At 43.7% G+C, this 17,071-nt stretch overlaps 1 protein-coding gene across 7 annotated transcripts in view; it reads right to left on the reverse strand.

The window, feature by feature from the left end:
• The window catches only part of LOC146353923 (E3 ubiquitin-protein ligase RNF213-like), a 208,397-nt gene that overhangs the window by 22,610 nt on the left and 168,716 nt on the right, over positions 1-17,071 (reverse strand). For all 7 annotated transcript variants that reach the window (XM_084837681.1, XM_084837679.1, XM_084837677.1 and 4 more), the window contains 4 exons: positions 13,192-13,351; positions 9,990-10,170; positions 8,670-8,764; positions 1,023-1,274 (listed from right to left, as the gene is read on the reverse strand). In XM_084837681.1, coding sequence (XP_084693807.1) covers positions 1,023-1,274; positions 8,670-8,764; positions 9,990-10,170; positions 13,192-13,351 — 688 coding nt within the window. The remainder of the gene's footprint in view (positions 1-1,022; positions 1,275-8,669; positions 8,765-9,989; positions 10,171-13,191; positions 13,352-17,071) is intronic.

Consider the following 17,071-nt stretch of genomic DNA (forward strand, 5'->3'; position numbering starts at 1 on the left):
AAGTCATTAAGCAGCTTGTATTAGTAACTGTCAGGATTAGGCCCAGACTCCCCACAGAGACCATGGAATCAGAGTCAGAAGTTAAGATGGGCCGGGGACAGGGGAGGAAATTCCTCAAAGGGCTCCAGAAGACAGAGAAGGATTTTCTCAAGGGCAAGCTAATCAGTTAGGGCCAGGCACAGATACCATTTCTCCTCCTGCAGGAACTCAGCAAAGTGCAAACGGGGATGGGGAGAGTGTGGCAGATGCATGGGCCAGACACCAATCTAAGCAGGAGGAGCAAATGAAAGAATTCAGGCGGATTTTAATAGAAATGTGCAATGAAATAGAAACTCCTGTATTACAAAACATTTGCTCGATTACAAATGGTAATGTAAATCAGGACTGGAAATGTAAATCATTTTCCCAATGTGATTTATATTTTAACAGTGAAATATTGATTGATGAAAATCTCATGAATTTTTGAAAGGAGTCCTTTTCTCCCTGTAGTCTGGTTATTAGAATTTCAAAATCGCTCTTTCCTCTTTTATTATTTTTCTTCTGAAGTCTTTCTTCTTCAGCATACTCCTTAGTTGTAAATATTGAAACAGTGAGAAGTTTTGGTTTGGGAACCTTTCCCTCACTTACTCAGTATTATAAGTCCTTTTCTACCTCCCAGAACCCTAATTTCATGCCTCACAATTGTAGTGTTAGCCAAACCTTTGGAGAATGACCCCAATATGGAACCTCTTAACAGCCTGCAGACTGAGATGCAATTATTCCTCTTGATGTGTACTGGTAAAAAAATAACATTGGCATGAGGATATTGGTCTGAACAAATCCATGGGTCTGATTTTTCTTAAACTCACAATCATCACATTCATAAAATGGAGGAAAAGCGAAAGCAAGATGCAAGGCTGTGTGTTGGATGATTTCCTTTATTAATTATGAAGAGCAGCTTATACTTAGATCCCTGCGCTGTACAGTTCCTGACTAGTACATCGTAAGACAGACAATGTTGGCAATGAACAGGGCATGCTCACCTTTTGCAGAAACTTCCACAAGATGGGCACAGTGTCCTTGCCGTCTTTCTGCTGGACAACATGTCCCAGGTACTCAACTGAGATCTTCTTCCTACAACTCCACATCCTGGAACAGTGCACAGTGCTGTTCTTGGGCAATTCAGACAGAAAGTTTGCAGGATCTCCATATATTATTTTTACAATTGGGTTGGAAGAGATTCTCTCATCTTCACTGATCTGTTGATTCAACTCCATAAGCTTTTTATCCAGAAGCTGCTTGGGAAAAGGAGAAAGTGAGTCAGTGTAAGTAGGTCAGCCTCTTTCTTCAAAAAGAATAAACCAACCCTTTAAGGCAGGCTGAGAATTATTCAAGACAGATTCTTACATCGTTATTAATACCCTAACAATGTAGGAATCTGTCTTGAATAATGGAATCTGGTAGTGTACTGCAGAATGCTGAGTGCTGCTTATATGTACAATAAGGAATTGGCAAATTTAAGAAAACATATTTTCCCCCCAGTGGGATACAGTGAAAAGTGTTAGAACACAGGAGGATAAAATGCATATTGATGATGATGCTATTGCTATGTGGGTGTCGTGGCGAATTTTTGAAAGAAAAGTAATCTTCCATCCTATGGATGCTCATCTGAAAGATCATGAATAAATGGCTATGCATCCCTCTATTTCTCCAGAGATCATATGTTCCAAGGCAGTGCTACTAGGTTTGTTTCCATTGAATGAGAGTACGCTGGAGATTTATGCTATCTTTGAGATATTTCCTTTATTTACAAAAATACAAGCAGAGCCTACTAGCAGCAATCAGACTCCTCTCTGAGTTAAATCTGCTGGGGGGTTCATCCCTCATTTGCAGCTGGAGTGGGATCACCATCTCCAAGTTCTGATAGGTATCTCATTCCAAACATTCAAGAGAGATCCCCAGCAATCAGGAAACCATTTCCTGTCATTTATTTCCATTGATGAAACATCAGATGATAATCCCAGACTATTAGCCAGCAATCTACCTAAAAAGCCAAGCAACTACAACAATATATAAAAGCTATTTTCAAGAGTCCTGTTACACCCTAGTCGCACCAAGAAACTGAACCCAGGATGGGACTACGTAGATGAAATGGTGAGACAATGCAGATAAGGAGTGACTCAGTTTTCAGTGGCTGCCATTAAGGCTTAAGCCCTATGGCTAAAACACAGTTCTGGCCTGGGCAAAACCTGGTCTTACAACAGGCATATGACAGGTTCAGCCCCACCCAATGGTGTCTCAGAGGGGTTCATCACATGGGGGCAGAAATCCACAACAATACCGGGGCTTTCTCCATCCCGTTTCACTGCGGGATTAGATGGGGCACCTTTACACGGTAGTTTCTAGCTCGTTATATTCTGTTCCTTACCTTTTTATGGGGTGACTACTTCTCCACAAAAAGCCATTACACATGCTGGGGGGCATTACAATATTTCCTCCCTGATTCCTGCCCTTTACCCTCCCCTAGCAGATTACTAGTGGTTTGGTTGTGATTGACATGCAGCGTGGGTGGACAGCAACCTCCACCAAACTGCCTGAAGCCCACCCCTGCAGGCACCGTTTTCCAGGCGAACTGCTGGAATACCAGCATGCTGGCCATTCTGTGTTGCAGAGCAAGCAGCCAAAGTCAGGAGCAAAAATCAATGCATTGCATTTAGTCACAGCATGGCAGCAAGCCGGCAGGTCAATATACCGACACGCCCACCATGCTGACGTAACTGCTGTTGTCACAACCACACCCCCAACAACCCCAAACATAGTGGGTTTTTCATGCTATGGGAGAAGTACACAGGCAGGCCATGGCGCTCCTCTTGTGCAGGCTAGAAATATACTGAAAACATCCCCCTTTGGGGATAACATGGGATAAGCAGGGGGAAATAGTGGGGAAATCCCTGGAGGATTACGACATCATGTAATGGACCCGCAAACTTCCGTGAGTGGCCAACCATGAATGTGCAATAAATTGCAAGTGTAGAGATGCTCTAAATGTACAGTGCCACTGCTTCTACCAATGGGGACCACATCAGAGGACAACACATCTTTACGCAGAGGTTCTCTCTCTCACACACACATACGCAATGTATACTTGTTGCAATATTAAAATAAATTGGTGTGAGCAAGGAGGAATACCCAACCTTCAGTGGAGCTGTACTGTCTAGAGAACCCATATTATTTCATGATCCCAACTTGCCTTCCCCATTCTTTGAAAAAATATTTGGCAACAAAACATTCCAAATTCAACATTCTCCCAGTTTTGCAAAGGGAAGCAGACCTACAGAGAATACATATTCAGTAGGGTCCTCTGTATTGCATTTACATTGGGGAGGGGCTGCTGTGGGGAGGAGGTGGCAGGGAGGTCCATTTCCACCAGACTAGTCTGGATCCAACCCTATGTGTTGTGTGTATACTGCCAATAATAGATGTGCTTAAAGCTACTGGAAACAGAAATCGAACTCATTTGTGAATTTCTGTTCATCCCCAGACGCTAGTGCTAAAAAAAGCTCGGATTAACCAAACAACATCAAATCAGCACTCAGTAAAATCTTTTCAAAGGATAAAGGAAATAAGAATAGAATAATTCAACAAACACTAGTCAAATACTCTAACATAAGGATATCGTTTGAGGGACTAAGGAATCTATACACACATGTCCGAAGCACCACCTTAATGGGTAGAGTTCAAGCTGAAATAACTTAGGACAAAACTGGAGTCATGGCCATCCCAGAATTCAGCAAATTAAGATGGAGGGCCTAGGTACTCTCCTTCACTCAAGAAGAGCAGAAATTCACAGGTAAGTTCAGAATTTCCATCTCTCCTCTTAAGGAGGGAACAGCATCCTCCTTTGCTAGGGCTTGGAGCTCTCAGGGGAAGTGGTAGCAGTCTTAGATAGGGTTACATCAGGTCAGTCAAGTCTCTTTTGGTAAGGTCATGTCAGGCTCAAGAGCCGAATTTGGCAAGACATATCCAGGTTCAGGCAGACCTTGTCAGGATCACAGAAATCTCGTAATGGCTTCTCCTGTATGTAGGTTTCCTCCCATTGTGACTAATGGAGGAATGTTGTATCTGCAAAAGGCTGAAGGCTGGCAAGGCCTGTTCTGCAATTAGCCCCACCTCTCTGGAGGAGCTGGCTGTGCGTTTTAAGTGGCTCTTGTCTGGTTCTGTAACCACTGGCTTCTATGAGGCAGAGGAGCAGGAGATGCTACTCAGAACTTGTCCCAGAATCTGAGCAAAGCAGAAGGGCCACATCCTCAGGCTGGGAGGGTACAGGTGGGGATAGTGAAGGTACCCCTCTGAGTAGAGCAGCCAGTATCTCTTCCTTATCTTGGTCTTTAATAGGACAGAGAAGGAGGTTTGGGGGTTATAACAGAGCAGCCAGCATGTTGAAAAGCAGTACATCCCTGGACATAACACAGAAACAACAATCATCTGAATGCAGAATGTGTTAGCCCTATACATTCCCTGAGCCTTCTGGACAGTGTGGCCCTCTTTCTGGGGCTTGACTTCCTCAAGGAAATGAGACACGGAATCATCTTGCCTAAGAGGTTTGGTTCTGTCAAAGAAGAACTGAAGTGCCTCTCATACATCCAGGAAGCGCCATTCACATTTAAGAGGAGTGGATGGCTGTGTACAGAAAGAAGGGAGAATAAACTCCTGCGCCCTGTAAAATGCTGAACGGATGTTAGGGACAAACATAGGGTCCAGACAAAGTGGAAAGTGAAAAGCTCCTTTTCTGCTGGAAGAACTGTGATCTGCGATAAGCTACATACACTGCTGCAAGGAACACAGTTTGAAAAGTAAAATCTTTAGAGGAGTGGTCCTCAAAGGCTCAAGGGGAAGTCTTGTGAGGACCTTGAGAATCACACTAAGTTTCAAGGAAGGAACCCCTTGGGCTTTAGGAGGACTAACAAGAGAGGCACCTTGTAGAAACCTTCAGCAATCAGGATTTGAACCCAGGGACCATCAGCCAGACTGCTCAGGATGCTTGTAAGAGCCGAGCCTAAATGGCATAGAATTTTTGGACTGAGGTCAGATGCAAGACCTTCCTGCAGCCATTCCAGAACCTCCACCCCTCTCACTGAAAAAGAGATCTTTGTGTGTTTCTGACACCAGGCTACAAATGCTTTCTAGGTGCTGTTATAGACCCTGTTGGCTGACAAGCATGTAGACAGCAGAATGAAAAGTGAAGTCTGCCATATTGGTCTCTTAAGAAAAATGCCAAAATCTATAATAGGGCAACATCTTTATTAGGACCAACCAAACTGTCACAAAAAATTGAGCAGGCTTTCAAGTTCTCAAAATTCTTTCATCAGGCTGTATGTTAAATGGGGAATTGGGAGGGCAAAAAAAGGTTGCCTAAATGCTGCAGCCATGGAATCTGCAGCATTTGGTCAGTGAGAGGGAATGTAGCTTTCAAAAAGAGTTCCCTCTTTAGGTGGTTGAAACTCATTTTTCTCCAGTGTTAGGACCCCACCCTTGAATGGCTGCAGGAACACTTGAAGAAGAGGATTTTCTGCCACCTGGATATGGGACTCTTTTTGAGGGTTACATTCCCTACTACTACTAGGTAACACTACCCAGTTTGACTTGTATTAATTTATTTAACTTAGTACACCACCTAAAATTAATCTCCAAGTTTTGTTAATATTAACATTGCCTAGCTTGGTTTTATTTCTGCTGTCCACCTATCAAGGACTACGTGTTTTGTCTAAGATGGAAACAGACCCCGGTAGCAACTGCATCAGGCACTGTAGATTTTTTTTATCCCAAAAGTCTGAAGGGCAGTCCTAGGTGCAACTTGAAACCTGCCTAACAGAAATTAATCTAGGCTGCTGTCCCCTCCCACATTCCATTTTAAGACTAGACCAAGCGCTACCGACTTCATGGCTTCAACATTCAACTGACTTTTTCTTCCCCCACCCCATGCACTCCCTGTTCAACATCTAGCTCAAGAAAGAGTTCTTGAACTTGAAATCTATTTTCAGATGTTTTGGTTGGTCCTACTTAAGATATTGCTCTACTATGGATTTTGGAGGCCTGGAGTGTTTCCAATACTATTTACAAATAGCTGTGGAGGTTCAGGAAGCTCCACTCACATCTCTAAAAGATTACCGGCAACATCTCTGGTTTCTAGTGGAGCACTCGTCCCTGTTTGAGAAGGTCTGGATGCTGAGGACAGCTCCAGGTATTGACAATGAAGAGGTTCATTAGATCTGAGAACCATGGGTGATGAGGCCATCTTGGTGCAATGACGATCACATCTGCTTGTGGCTCTCTGATCTTCCTTAGCACTTGAGGGATGAGTGGAAGATGGAGAAATGTGTACTGAAGATGACAACCTTTCAGCCAATTAAGCCTCTGAGAGCTCACCACTTTTGCTCCTTCTCCTTGAGATCTTTCTCCAAACCTTCTTAGCATTTGTTTTCTACAGAGGCAAAGAGGCTGAGAATCAGCACTCTGATCTGAACTTCAATTACCTCTTGGTTGAGACATCGCTACTAGATCCAGGCTCTGGCGACTGAGCCAATCTGTCTCAACACTGAAGACCCCTTTCAAGGGTTCACTTTGATTGACTTCCACCCAGGAGAACCAGGGTTCACTCCCTTCAGTTGGGATTTTGAATTAGTGCCTTCCCAGCTATCAATATAAGCCTTGCTTGCTGTACTGTCAGTCTAGATCAAAACATAATGACGCTGCAACCTCGAGGCAAAGACAAGAACTGCTAGTTTCATCACTTAGAGCTCCATGAGGTTGATACCTATTTCATTTTCTTGCCCTGAGTTCTCACCGCAGGCTCCTTATCCACTCAGACTGGCAAATGTGAGCATTATCTGTGGTGAGCACAATCTCCCTTGACAAGTTATACAGGAGAAATCCATCATTTGAGTGATTGCTGGATTGGCAATGGTAACCCAATTTCTGGGTTAAGCCCTTTGGTGATCTGAAGCTGAACCCCTGACAGGACCCCAGCCAGAGTAGCAGTCTTGGCTCGGACTTCAATTCAGATGAGGAGGGGCTGGCCAGACCCATTAAAGCAGCAGCACCTGAAGCAGTGGTGCTAGAGCCCAACCAAAGCCCAACATCATGACAAGGAACCTGTCAGATCAGGCAGTCTCAGTCCAGGGACAACTGGAACAGGGCCTCAGGAGCCCAAGACCTGAACCCAATCCCCTCCACAGCAGAATCCACACCACCATGTCAGCCTGTTAATAAGAGTGGAAGAAATCCACAGAGAGGAAGAGAGCTAGGCTCCAGGCCAGAAGCCTGCCCCATTAAGAACTACCATTTCTCAAGGGAGAAGTGGAATCTGAGTGGGGTGATCTGGACTTTGGGCATAGGAGGGGTCAGTCAGGTCTCAGACGTTGGAGTGAGTTGCTCAATAGGAGCTCTCCTTGGTGCTGTGATTACCAACCTGCCTTGCCCTACCATGCCCCATAGGCTCCTCATCAGGACAGGACAAACCCAAGTCTGGTGAGGTCTAGAGTGGAATCTCACCCATGGGATGGTGTCAATGAGAGTTCATCATTCTTAGAAGCCAAGCCAGACACTGGACCCATTTTGCCAGAGCTTTGATCTATTGAAACCATCCAACTTGGTGTTTAACATCACCTTTACGTGAAGAAGGCACTTGGTTCTCAGTATGTGTGAGGTTAAAAAAAGGAGGCAGTGATATGGAGTTTGGTTCAGATTGCTCTTTTTTAGATTGACTAGGAGCATGTTTTCTCAATGGGAGATCATATCCCCATCTAAGAAGTGGGGCCTGATCTAAGGCCTGTGTCTGTGGGAAGAAACTGTTTCTCTCTCAGATAAAGAGGGAGATGAACTATAGGCTGGAATGCACCTGGAGAGTACAGGTAACTCTGAGAACTGACGTGAGGTAGTGGATGTGCAGCCTAGTAGGAGTGGGAATGTTGCTTGCCTCCACTTATGCACTACTTGTATAAATGTAAATAATCAAATATGACCCCCAAATCCCTACCATAAATCTCCAGTGATCTCTCCTCCAAGACAAGCCAAATCCAACTAGCACTACTCCTAGAACTTCTCACCACTCAGGGAAGTGAGAACAACACATACTGATCTCCCCAGAAAACATCAATTATTCTTAATGTTAATTGTTGCTGTCAGAGAGATCTTTGCAACAACCATGCTGTTGCAACTCCTTGATCTTCATGGCTGCTTTGGATTTTAATAGCAAGGGGGGCTTTTATGGGCCAACGACAATGTTGCCAAGGTATTTTACATATGCAGCAGATAGAAGGTGTACCTTATTTCCCTATATTTATTCTGCATACCGCCCAATATCTTTCCCATTATTTTCTTGATTCACAAAATAAAGTTAGATTTTAAAAATGTGATTCGCATGTTGCTTACATGCCCAATAAAGCTAGTAGATAATGCCTTTTTGCACTTCACTGGCTGGATGTTATGGCCTCCTTTGAGACACAGCTTTCAACAATATCACACTTGGCATACACCAAATTTCTTGTCTGCATATTGAGATAGACAAATTACTGCAAACAGGTAAAGATATATGCAGTACTTTATACCTGTTACTTGGCATAGGAACCAGATACATGTAATCCATGGGCTAGTCAGTGTACCATTTTGGAAGCACATAACTTTGTTTTTACCTTTAGTTCAGGAAGAATAACGGTGCATGCAACAATTCCTTCCCAATCGTTTCTATGTTCTTTTTTGCAAAGTTGACCATCAAAATTGACTTGCCCTGCAAAAGAACATGTATTGCATGTAACAGATCCTCTCATTCCCCACACCCCATCTCAGCATGCAGTCATTTTGGGAAGAGCAGCCATAGGAAGTGACAGTAGTAGCAAGAAGGGATTGCTCTCATCACTTCCTTCCCTTGTAGGGATGGAGAGAGCACTGACAAACTCCCAGCCTCTTCTGCATGTATTAGCCTCCAAAAGAAGGAAACCTGCTTCCTTCCTTTGGCTGCCAATACAAGTAGTAGCGAACTTGCTTTCACATATCCCTTCATTAAGGATGTAGTGGCTGTAAAGCCTCAGAACAGTTTGCGTGGACTCCATATTCTTTCCAGGATGACACACATACACATCCTGTGTATAATCAAGCAGTAAGTGCAAGATATATTGGCAGTCCTATACAAGTCTGCTAAGAAGTAAGTCCTGTTGAATTCAGTGGGGCTTACTCCCAGTTAAGTGGGTATAGGATTGTAGTTTAAGTGACTTCCCCAAAGTCACACAAGGGGAAAAACACTATTGAACAGGATCAACATCAATACATACACATTAATACTGCAACACAGTATACATTGTAAAAACAAGGTGTCTTAAAAGCTCTGATCCACCATTGCCCTCCCTGTGTGGGGAAAGCGATAGAGGAGTGAAACTAACTGAATCAGCTTGACTCTTCCATTATGTTCCCTTCTTCACGTGGGGAAAGGATGGCGAAGCAAAGCAAAGCTGGGTCCCCGAATGAGGAGCCAGCAGGAGAACTGCTGGCATCTTGGGAGCTGGCTTTGCTCCAGTTGGGAAAATCCCACATAGAGCGAAGCAGGCTCCCTGACTGAGGCACTGGCTGGAGGGGTTCCAGCTGGCGCTTTAGCCAAGGATCCAATGATATCCAGAAGCAAGGCCTCACTTCTGATGTCCTCTGGCCCAAAGGAGCATCCCAGGAACCAATCCAGTCCCTGGACCCAAAAAGGTTTCCTACCCCTGATACAGAACAACCAGTAATGCAAACAGTGCCCCATTCTGGAAAGCTGAGGGTTACACAGCCGAAATAAAACTCTTTAAAGGAAAATAGTGTGACTATCAAATCAGGCTAAGAAACAGAATGGGTACAGCTTAGTTCTCCTTGAGCATCCTTGTCCACCACCACTTTTGAAATACAATGCCAAAGTCTATGCTATGGATTATATGACCGCTTTACTGGAATGTGAGCAACATTTGGCAAGTTACCCTGCTTACATTGGTCTCTGTGCTGGTGAAGGTCCTTTAGAAGACTACACAGAATGATATGGACAATGTTCGTGGTTTCATCAGCACTCTTTCCAAGAGTATTCATCAGTTGCTCTAAGTCCTTTTGAATATGTTGCAGGAGAAAATCCACTGGATCCTGAACCTGTGGCTTTATGATCTGCTGTATGGACTTGAATGACAGAATGCAAGATTCTAAGTGACGACCCAGGCATGAAAAAAATAGTCCATAAACAAGATGAGCCGCCCAGTCTGTTTTGCCACTCCCTTTCCCCAAAGTACTGCTGCCACATAATTTCAGTACAGCAGCAAAAAGCCGCATTTCCCCCTTGCAATTCAGCAGCAGCTATTTCAGCAGCTGGATAGGTGGAATGGCCCTGGGTGGAATCTGGGGGGCAAAAATTGGCTTTCAGACCTTCTGAAGTTGCTCTCCCCTGCCCAAGAACTATTTCTGGTGTACCCTTTGTTTGAAGTGTATTTCTCCAATCTTCTGCCCTGTTGCACATTTGTTTCCAGACTCATCTTAAACTGCTGATGCTGACTTTAAACTGCTAAACAACTTAGGACCTGGTTGCCCCAGAGCTCACTTGTCTAGTCTAGTCTCTAAGATTGTCTGTGGAAGCCCTACTCTCTGTCCTGTCCATATATGATGCTAGCCTGCCCATACGTGATTAAGCAGGACGGGGCCTTTCCTCTGTAGAGATCCATAATTCTCAAGGGGAAGGGAATACCCACCAGAAAACTTTTAGCTGTTTGGATATAAGCTTCAAGTGCCTAAATGCCACAACAATTTTTTTACTATCCACATATATGTTATATAGTATCCTACAGCCTTGGTGGATTACAAAACTTCATTACTGGTGTCAATGACCTTTTGTGTTTATCTTCCTATTCATTTTACATATATTTGCATAGCTTATTTGGATTCTCTTTTCTTGCTGATGTATGGACTTGCTATAAAAACATCAAGCATGTGGTTATATGTTGGGTTATAATATTTTCCAGTTAATTATTTAATCCATTTTATATTTAATTAAAGTGAATTAAATTATGGAATTTTTTTCCAATGCAAGTGTATTTTGTAGAACTTTTTTGTTTGTCTAAACTTTGGTGTGAATAAAACACCAAGTACTTTAGGCTTGAGACTCAAGCCACATTTTAATCCCCATTTTCAACATGTTCCAGTTTGCTGCTACTCATCCCTCAGCATGTGTATTAGAACAGTGCCTATAATCTGACAACACTGAAATGTTTCAGTGTCTGGAAAGCCTCAATAAGTTCTCACAGCATATTAACACTCTTGTTTTTCCCTTTGTTGTCAGAGTGTGGATGGCTTTTCATCTCAGTGTATTATTGTAACATAACAGAAATATTTCTGCATCTGAGTGAACAACCACATTTTAAAAAATTGACTTAAAAATACTTAAGCCACTATCCTGCACTCTGCATGCAAAGAGAACAGGGCATAAAATGACTCCAACAGGCCTACATTATAACCCTTTTTTATGACTTGGAAAATACCAAAAAATAACCATTCAACAGTAGAACCTTAAACTGGAGGAAGAGGATTTTATACCACCTGAAGCTGGAACTTTATTCTCTGAGGGGTTCATCCCCTCTAACTACTAGGTAAAGCTACCAAATGTGGCTTCTAGTGACTTTTTACTTAGTACAGGATCTAAAATCATCTCCAGCTTTGTTAATATAAATACTTCCTTTTTTTCTCTGTTTCCACTACCAAAGGAACGTGTGTGCTTTGCATAAGATGGAGACATTTCTGAGTAGATTTTGTATTTTCAAAAATGGAGGATCAAAGATTTGCCTTTCTTCCTCTCCACAGCCCTAGGGACAGGTCTTGCAACTCCAGGTGAAACCTGCTAGAGCCTTATTTGAATGTCTGCACTCTGCACATCCTTCATCCTCCATTCCGTCTCAAGACTGTGATCATGCAGACACCATTACTTCAAGTCAGCTTTCTCTCTCTCTCTCTCTCCCCCCCTTTCCCTGTTTCCAAGCTACTTTCTGAAGAAGCAGGCAGGGTGGAATAGAACCACACATGGGGGTGTGAAAAAGAGCAAGCTGCTTATTGTACTAGCTGAGGCACAGGATAATCTTCACTTGATTTGAATTGACTGGTGACTTCAGAGCACATGTAATCAGCATATCAGCTTAAAACAGGAGGGAAGGGATGGCATAGATTTGCAGCTGGTTTGGGTGCATATCTGGGGATCAGGAGGGCTGTAGGTCTGCTCTCCCAGCATGCACCCCCATAGGAACATAAGAGCCATGCTGGATCAGACCAAGGGTCCATCTAGTCCAGCATTCTATTCACACAGTGGCCAACCAGTTGCCTGTGGGAAACCCACAAGTGGGATCTGAGTGCAAGAGCACCCTCCCATTCATGTTCGCTAGCAACTGGTACACATAGGCATAATGCCTGTTATACTGGAGGTAGCATATATCCTTCCTGACTAGTACCAATTGATAGCCTTATCCTCCATGAATTTGTCCAACCCCCTTTTAAAGCCATCCAGATTCGTAGCCATCACTACATCTTGTGGAAGTGAATTCCATAGTTTAACTATGCACTGTGTGAAGAAGCACTTCCTTTTATTTGTCCTGAATCTCCCACCAATCAGCTTCATAGGATGACCCCAGGTTCTAGTATTATGAGGGAGGGAGAAAATTGTTTCCCTATCCACTTTCTCCATACCATGCATAATTTTGTACACCTCTATCATGTCTTCCCTTACTCACCTTTTTTTGTCTAGTAGCCCCTTCCCCCAGCACACCCGTGGTATACCTCCTCTCCCCACTCTCTACCATCGGAGAAGAACTGGCCTCTTGAGATTTCCAAAGCAGCTTGGGGGAAGGGGGGTTCTGAATGCAAATCTCCCACTCCAAGGGCAGACTTCTCTTGCTGTCCTTGGAGGGGAAGATCTAACATATCCTATGGCCCTTGGAATAGGATTGCTCTGTTAAGTGAATTATTCAAAATTATCAGTCAGAGAGACAGCATACATGCAATGTCCTTGCTACAATTACATATAATGCTAGCACCTGCTGTTATCTCCCTACATGATTCCAAGAGAAAACTGATTTTTCAGATAGCTCCATTTTCATCTTCAGTTCCCACACTGCAATGGATTTCAGACAGAACTATTTGGTGGCCATTTTCTTAAAAAAAAAATACCTGGGGATCTTTTGAGGCTCCCAGGAGCAATGCCAAATGAGTGAGCAAGCGAATCACAATTAAGACAGCTGGAGACATCTCCCTCTCAGATGCTAGCTTGGCATCTCTCTTCACAGCATCTCCAAGCACATGGCCAGTTTGTGTCCTGTCCCTGGTAGTCCTGCACAGAATAATACAAAGTGAATGTGCACACTTGCTACAAAACATGAGAGATTTTCCTATGTTTTAACATCTTCTATCAGCTAAGATAAAAGTTTAAAATCTATGATTCTCAGACACCATCAGTCAGTAATGGCCATCTCATAAGATTATAACACAAAACAAAAAAAATGAACTGATATGGACATATTATTTATGCTTTTATCATAGAAAGTGAACATATAGCGATGCACAGCTCCTGCCATGGTGCATCCCTTTAATCCCCTAAGGGAGGTGTCTGTCCATTCCCCTGAGGGGGGCTGCCCCATGAGAGGAGGGAGGAGCAACAGTATAACTCTGTCCCTCCAACTGCTGCCCCCTGGCTTCAAACTGTATCAACTGTAGTGCTATGTGCTGGTTAGGAATGTCTGCCACCTACTGACTGAGGATTGTGCTGCAGGGTTCAAACACATGGACACATTGAAATTAATTAAAACTAATTAATGCATTAAAAAAAACCAAACCATGTGAGGTGCAAATCCCTGGGGTGCCCTTAGCATACATAGCAAATTTCATGTGTTTAGGTTTCGTAGTCTTGGAGTTATGGTGCTGACAGACAAGCAGACAGACACACATCTATTATTATTATAGATGGAAATAGAGACCACCCCAGAAAAATTGGAGATGGAAATCCAGACTGCCCCAGAAAAATTGAAATAAGTAAATTAGAGAACACTGCAGAACCACAGCACAGTAATTCGTTTCTTCTACTTCTAAACAACGTACAAGCAGTGAAGTAGAATACACTACAATTCTGTTCCAGAAGCGATTCACTTGGAATACTTGAATGAACACCCCCACCCTGTCAAGCTTGGGGGATATTGTAAAACATGCTTAGGAGAACAGCTTTATTAGAGAACTGCATGTTACACCAGCAACACAGGCCCCCAGCATAGATCTGATCTTACAGAAATGTCCCAAAGATAAAACAACTAATGGACTAGTCAGAAAAGTAACTTTAGCTAAGTAGTAAATGCAGGGATGGGAAAGCAAGCTGTCCCATCTGGCCCATGAGGTCTCAGGAGAGGCCTCTCCCTGACGCCTGGCTCCCTTAAAAGGGAGAGGGGATGGGAGAGTGGACTGTGTGCTCTCAGTGCCGGCTGAGTCCTGAGGTCAAGGCTTATCCTGGACAAGTGTGCTTCACTTGCCCTTTGCCTTCCCCATGCAGGAAAGGGATGAGCAAAGCTGGCTCCCCATCCAAAGCACTAGATGGAAGAGGTCCAGCTGGCACCTCAGCCAGGTGCCTGCCCCCTGACGTTATCCAGCCCTGGGGGGCGGGGGCGGGGTGGGGAGCAATTCAGCTTCCGGATCCAAAATGGTTGGCCACTCCTGGACATGGAACAGCATCACTTAGTAATTGGATGTGTTGCTTAAATAATCATTACAACTTTCCCTCTCCAAATTGAGCAAATAACCACATTTTAGGAAGGTACATAATCCAACAACCACAAAAGTTTTTGTGTTTGTCTGCTCACTCTAGTTCTATGTTTAGAGGATGAGCATTTGTCACTGGAGAGCTGAGGCAAGGTCAGTACTCTCCATTGTGGGCATGTTGCCATTTCCAGTGGCACCATTTCAGAGCCATTAAAGTTTCATGGCAATCGCTACTCTAAGATTGGGTCACCTCGGGAGCGTTGCTAGCCATCTGCAACCAGTTCCCCTTTTATTTTAATGAACTGGTGTACCAGTTCTCCATGTATTACAAAGGGGTGATAATGTGCTTTCTGTATCAGAAAGGAAAGATTGCTAAGTTTCTTTACCACTATATAAGAGCTCCACCAAAAAGGCATAACTTTTGGTGACTGTTAATAATTTTTCAAGACTGTTTCGGTTGTTTCAAGTTTCAGAGCCATCCCCTCTCTCCTTCCTGGGGGTGGGGTGGGGGTGTAGGTCATCTTTTCTCTAACATCTTGTGTTTGTCATTTTATTTTAATTTATGTATGGCATTTATATACCACTGAATATAATAAAAATCTCTCAGCAGTTCACAATATTAAAATACAATATTAAAAACATAACATTAAAAATAGCATTAGAACACAGTTTTAAAAACACTTCCAACTACAGTAAAAAAATCAAGAAGCAGTAAAATGGAGCAGCCTAATTAATTTACTTACAGCCCAGGGCCTGTGTGAACAATGGTGTGCTCAGGAGTCGTTTGAAAGATGTCATGTTTTCTGCCTCCTGAACTACACAAGAGAGATTTCCAGATGGTGGGTGCCACTACAGAGAAGGCCCGCCATCTGGATATTTCACAGCGACATTCCATTCATTTTGGAATGACTAGCAAGGCCATTCACCTCATTTGATGTTCTACTTTTTCAAAACTTCCATCAGGTCACTGACATAGGCCTGTGCTTAAGCCACTCTCCTCATCTGGTGATATAGGCCTGACTTGTTCTTGTTGTCTGATGATCTAGTCATACAGGAGCATGGGTTTGTGCAGTCCACACAAATTATTTCATACGGAAAGTACAGAATACTTGAATATCTGCTAGTATTATAAGCTAAGACAACATACAGAAACTTTAAATCCCCTGGTCTTCACTTATCAGGACTCTGGAATGAATTTTTGGTTTAGTCGTGCCACAATCTATTACTTACAGGGTAGCCAACACTTGTCTTTGCTTTGGTTATCTGGAGTTGCCAGCACAATTCCTGAAGCAGCCATGTTTCAAACTCTTTACCCTGACTGCTACAAATACAGTTTAGTGGGCCAAATTCCAACACAACATACTCCATAAGTGCATCTGTCACAGTCTCCACACTTTTATTTTTAGTGGTTGTGTCACCACACAGTTTGAACAGTGTCATATACTACTAGCAAATACTGATTCCCAGCTGGTGAAAGTTTGCATCCCCAGATCTATAGTGGCGAACCAATCATCTCAATGGAGGAGTGGCAGAATGGGGGACAGTATCATCATATGGACCTTCCTCAGTCAAATGAAGAAATTCATTCCTCTGAGACTGAGTATGAGGTGTAGCCCGTTAGTCTTTTTGGGTATTATGGAATAAGTCAGTTTCTTGTGACAAGTGTCAGGAGCGCTCTGGTGGCCTCCCCCAGTAGATTCCAATAGCCAACTCAAGACACAGACTAAAGGATTTCTTTTCAAAGCTTTAATCCTTTTACAACTTAATGACTCTTTCAGATGCTAATCACCTGCGACTAAAGCAAGGAACAGCAGGGTGGCCTAAGCTTCAAGTAGTCAGTTGATCCCCGTTTGAAAGAGAGTCACTTGAAGACCCAGAACTTACGGGCTAGGGAGAGATCCTCCATCTTTCCCTTGGGTCCATGGGAGGCGGCCGTTGCTTGTGCACCAAACGGGCACTACGCCTCCTTTCCGCGCCCTCCATCGCTCGTCGCTCTTTGCGTCTGCGTCGAGCATCTAAGAAGCCCCCCTCCCGCATTCCCTCACTGCCAGGGTTGCTATCTATCTTAGGAATGCTGGCAGGAGGAATCTCTGCCAGGTGCTGAGCCTGGGAGGGATGAGCTCGCCCCTCTCCCACGGATAGCTGTTCCTCCTCAGAATCCGAACTGCTCTGAGGCTCTCTGGGCTCAGTTTCCACCCTGACAACTAGAGGCTGTAGGTTCTATTGTGCCCTTGGCCAAAATAATTCCTATATCCTCCTGCAGCACTCAGACAGATGTGTAGAACAAAACACTGAAATGGAGCAGAAG

Source organism: Heloderma suspectum, chromosome 2, assembly GCF_057233095.1.
Source record: "Heloderma suspectum isolate Gila_16-S chromosome 2, 16-S_ref, whole genome shotgun sequence".
NCBI classification, from domain to species: domain Eukaryota; kingdom Metazoa; phylum Chordata; class Lepidosauria; order Squamata; family Helodermatidae; genus Heloderma; species Heloderma suspectum.